The following is a 4,803-nucleotide window of genomic DNA, read 5'->3' on the forward strand; positions in this document are numbered from 1 at the left end:
GTAGTAGTAGTAGTGTAGTATTGTAGTAGTAGTGTAGTTGTAGTAGTGTAGTAGTGTAGTAGTAGTAGTAGTAGTAGTGTAGTAGTGTAGTAGTAGTAGTAGTAGTAGTGTAGTTGTAGTAGTAGTGTAGTAGTAGTAGTGTTGTAGTAGTGTAGTAGTGTAGTAGTAGTAGTGTAGTAGTGTAGTGGTAGTAGTAGTAGTAGTAGTAGTAGTAGTAGTAGTAGTGTAGTAGTAGTAGTGTAGTAGTGTAGTGGTAGTAGTAGTGTAGTAGTAGTGTAGTAGTGTAGTATAGTAGTAGTAATGTAGTAGTGTAGTGGTAGTAGTAGTGTTGTAGTAGTAGTTACCTGCCACCTGTGTGCGTAGCGTCATGTTGTGTTGTAGTGTTGCCAGTGGTTCTCTGTATTCCCCTGCTTTACCAGTCAACACCTCATCTAGCTTCACCTTAACCTGGTTCAACCGCTCACGGAACAACCTACACACACACACACACACACACACACACACACACACACACACACACACACACACACACACACACACACACACACACACACACACACACACACACACACACACACACACACACACACACACACACACACACACACAAGATTGGTCGGTCAATCAATCAGTCTATATTCTGTATTATATATTTAAGCAATAATGCACGAGGGGGTGTGGTATATGGCCAATATACAATGGCTAAGGGCTGTTCTTAGGCAAGACGCATCGCGGATGGCCTGGATACAGCCCTTAGCCGTGGTATATTGGCCATATATCACAAACCCCCTGAGGTGCCTTACTGCTATTATAAACTGGTTACCAACGTAATTAGAGCAGTAAAAATAAATGTTTTGTCATACCCGTGGTATACGGTCTGATATACCACAGCTGTCAGCCAATCAGCATTCAGGGCTAGAACCACCCAGTTTATAAAAGTACCACGGCTTTCAGCCAACCAGCACTCCGGGTATGACAAAACATGTATTTTTACTGCTCTAATTACGTTGGTAACCAGTTCATAATAGCAGTAAGGCACCTCAGAGGTTTGGGCTGTATCCAGGCACTCCACGTTGCATCGTTCTTAAGAACAGCCCTTAGCTGTGGTATACTGGCCATATACCACACCCCCCCGGCCATATACCACACCCCCCCGTCCATATACCACACCCCCTCGGCCATATACCACACCCCCTCGGCCATATACCACATCCCCCCCGGCCATATACCACACCCCCTCGGCCATATACCACACCCCCTCGGCCATATACCACACCCCCTCGGCCATATACCACACCCCCCCGGCCATATACCACACCCCCTCGGCCATATACCACACCCCCTCGGCCATTTACCACACCCCCTCTGCCATTTACCACACCCCCCCCGGCCATATACCACACCCCCTCGGCCATTTACCACACCCCCTCGGCCATTTACCACACCCCCTCGGCCATTTACCACACCCCCTCGGCCATTTACCACACCCCCCCGGCCATATACCACACCCCCTCGGGCCGTAAGGGCATTCTAGAGCGTGAATTATTTCCCTATAACACACGGTATATTTGCATGTTAGAATTCAACGGCTATAGTTAATTTGTACAAGTTTTGTCTGAGCTGTTTGTTTTTTTTAAGCAAAAAAAAGTCGACTTGGTCAGCTAAACTAGCAAGTCTGTTTGTTTGGTTACCACGGTAACTACCGTAGCTTATCTAGTAAACTTGCTTTGTCACTTCTGGTGGATGTTGAACACATTTCCACCTACAAATTAACACGTTTCTAGTAGCAAAATATGCAACTCTGTGGAAGGTTAGTTCCACTCCGCTAGCATGTCGTGGATCACACCTTCCAGGTCGTTTATTATTTTCCTTAAAACGCTTAGCCCCTTGTTGATTATCCCTTAATTAAGAAAAGTTAAGCCTTTTCCTAAGCCTTGGATCAACCAATCAATCAACCGATTAATCAATCCATCAATGAGACTTACTTGTCTTTCAGTTCCAGGAACTGTTTCTCTAGGTCTGACATCTCATCTAGGCACTCTCCTCTCCTCCTCTCACAGTCCTCATCATCCATCTCTAGAGAAAGAGAGACAGAGGGAGGGGAGGGATAGGAGGGGGAGAGGGATAGGAGGGGAGAGGGGGGAGAGAGAAAGAGAGAAAGAGCAGGGAGAGGGGGAGAGAGAGAGAGAGAGAGAGAGAGAGAGAGAGAGAGAGAGAGCAGGGAGAGAAAGAGAGAGAAAGAGAGAGAAAGAGCAGGGAAATGGGGGAGAGAGAGAGACTTTTAGTTGCCCTTCGTCAGTAAAGAAATTGTCTAAAAAGGAAAAAAACTAAAGAGAAAACTGTCCTCTCATCATTCAACAGTTATCTTACCTGAACTTTCCTCTTCCTCCTCTTCCTCCTCCTCGCTATCGTCCGAGTCGCTCTCCCTCTCCTCTGTGCTCTCCTCCATGGTTTCCTCCTCCCCCTCTCTTCTCTCTCTCTCCCTCTCTTCCTCCATCTCTCCATTGGCCTCTGGTAGTTCACTCTCTCCCTCCACCTCCATCTCCTCCTCTGGTTCTCTGAGGGAGGGCTGGGCCGGCATCACTGAGAGAAAGAGAGAGGGAGATGGGGGAAAGAAAGACGGAAACTAGGTTAGCACGCACCGTTAACTAGCTAGCCATTTCAAACCGGTTACACATAAAAATTACACTTTTAGCCATGTTTTAAGGCTATAAAGTGTTTGTTTACATTTACATTGTTTAAAAACAATGGAGAGAAAAACTATATATTTGGGGTTCTGATTATGGGGTATGACAGCTGAACAAAGCTCATGAGGGATTTATCAGTTCTACTCTTCAATAATCAATTGGTATTTCATTCATTGATTATATTAATTCATTTATAAGTCCAAAAATGTATGTAGCAACTCACGATTCTAGTTAAGTTTTATAACATATTTATAACCAATATAGGCCTAACATAGTAACCTATTTACAAAATAGGCCTAATGTATGCATTTATACACAAATATTAATTACACCCTATAATCAACAATTCGGTAGACAACAAATCGTCATAACCATGAGTATTCCTACCAGCTTCATCTTCCAGGCTTTTTTGGGACAGAAATATAGCATTATAGAAATATAGTCTACTTACTGTAATTTTACCGGTATGTCAACAACAGCAAAAGTAGGCTAGCGGCGGGCCGGTGGCGCAGTGGTCATCCGAGAGACTACACCGGATGGTCCTTCCAACTCGAGAGCTACCGTATGGCTTCCGTGATGTCGCCTGCCCTGAGATCATACTGTAGGAATTGTTCCCGAGGCGGCGGCCTTTCGCGACCAAACGAATACAAAAAATGTTTACCGAATATTGCATTTGAAATCGTTTTACTAGGCTATCCAACGGACAAACGTCTAATTCCTGGATTGATCATTTATTTGCTTTTGACAGCAAACGTATGCGAGATCACTCTCCCTGTCTGCGACAGAGGTGGTAGTTGTTACATTGTAGCCATATCGAACGTAGTGTCATCATTTCGCATATAAAGTAAAGTAGCCTAGATGTTTTCCCGAGTTCTTTCACAGCACCGCTGCCATGTATGACGCAAATATGAAACAGTATTGACGGAGGAATAGCGGGTTGTTTTTGGACGCCAATTTGCTGTTCTAGCGCGGATTATGAAGAAGAGGTAGATAGAGATAGGCAGATGATCAACTAGGCTGTAGACCAAATAACAAACGGTAGTAAAATACGGAAAAGCAGCATAAATAACAAAAATCGCCTACTTACCTTTTACGGTTTGTATCTTCTATACTCCAATACTATGAAGTACAGTTATATTATAACAATATTCAAACTAGGCTACTTCCTTTAGTTGCAGATCAGTTCTACTGCTACTTTTGCCGGACTCTAAAATTCTAGTCTAGCCAATCAATGCAGAGCTCTAATACCTGCCCAGCCAATAGAAACCATCCTGTGAGATATTACTGTACTGTCCTAACCAATCAGAGGCCGGAATTGAGATCTCGACAACCAATAGGTTCATAAAAAAAAAAATGGGTTTCTTGAAGCAGTGGAAATTCAACCAATGTCACAAATAGTATGTGTTTTCAAGGATTTCTGTATATTTATGCATATACACCAGTGGAGGCTGCTGAGGGGAGGATGACTCATAATGGCTGGAATGGAGTGAATGGAACGGCAGGTCAAAACCCTGTTGAGGACGACGAGCACACAGACGAGCTTCCCCGAGACGGATTCTGACAGTTTGTGCAGAAATTCTTTGGTTGTGCAAAACCCAGTTTCATCAGCTGTCCTGGGGGCTGGTCTCAGACGATCCCACAGTTTCATCAGCTGTCCCGGGGGCTGGTCTCAGACAATCCCACAGTTTCATCAGCTGTCCCGGGGGCTGGTCTCAGACAATCCCACAGTTTCATCAGCTGTCCCGGGGGCTGGTCTCAGACAATCCCACAGTTTCATCAGCTGTCCCGGGGGCTGGTCTCAGACAATCCCACAGTTTCATCAGCTGTCCCGGGGGCTGGTCTCAGACAATCCCACAGGTGAAGAAGCCAGACGTGGAGGTCCTGGGCTGGCGTGGTTACACGCGGTCTGCGGTTGTGAAGCTGATCGGACGTACTGACAAATTCTCTAAGACGACATTGGGAGGCGGCTTATGGTAGAGAAATGAACATTCAATTACACGCTCCCTCAATTTGAGACATCTGTGGTATTGTGTTGTGACAAAAATGCAAATTTAAGAGTGGCCTTTTATTGACGCCAGCAAGAAGCTGTTTAATCATCTTCTTCATATACCAAACC

The 4,803-nt window shown here is 45.0% G+C and overlaps 1 protein-coding gene across 2 annotated transcripts in view; it reads right to left on the reverse strand.

Moving 5' to 3' along the window:
* Nucleotides 1-3,889, reverse strand: part of brms1 (BRMS1 transcriptional repressor and anoikis regulator) — a 19,325-nt gene extending 15,436 nt beyond the window's left edge. Inside the window, exons 1-4 of one of the 2 annotated variants that reach the window (XM_038985632.1) lie at nt 3,775-3,889; nt 2,371-2,583; nt 1,986-2,076; nt 345-472 (exon numbers count right to left, since the gene is read on the reverse strand). In XM_038985632.1, the coding sequence (XP_038841560.1) occupies nt 345-472; nt 1,986-2,076; nt 2,371-2,581 (430 nt within the window). In that variant the 5' untranslated portion in view covers nt 2,582-2,583; nt 3,775-3,889. Of the gene's footprint in view, nt 1-344; nt 473-1,985; nt 2,077-2,370; nt 2,584-3,138; nt 3,585-3,774 lie in introns of those variants that run through there. The other variant, XM_038985631.1, reaches the window with a different exon arrangement.
* Between the last annotated feature and the right edge of the window lie 914 nt (nt 3,890-4,803).

The sequence above is a fragment of the Salvelinus namaycush genome, unplaced genomic scaffold (assembly GCF_016432855.1).
Source record: "Salvelinus namaycush isolate Seneca unplaced genomic scaffold, SaNama_1.0 Scaffold359, whole genome shotgun sequence".
NCBI classification, from domain to species: domain Eukaryota; kingdom Metazoa; phylum Chordata; class Actinopteri; order Salmoniformes; family Salmonidae; genus Salvelinus; species Salvelinus namaycush.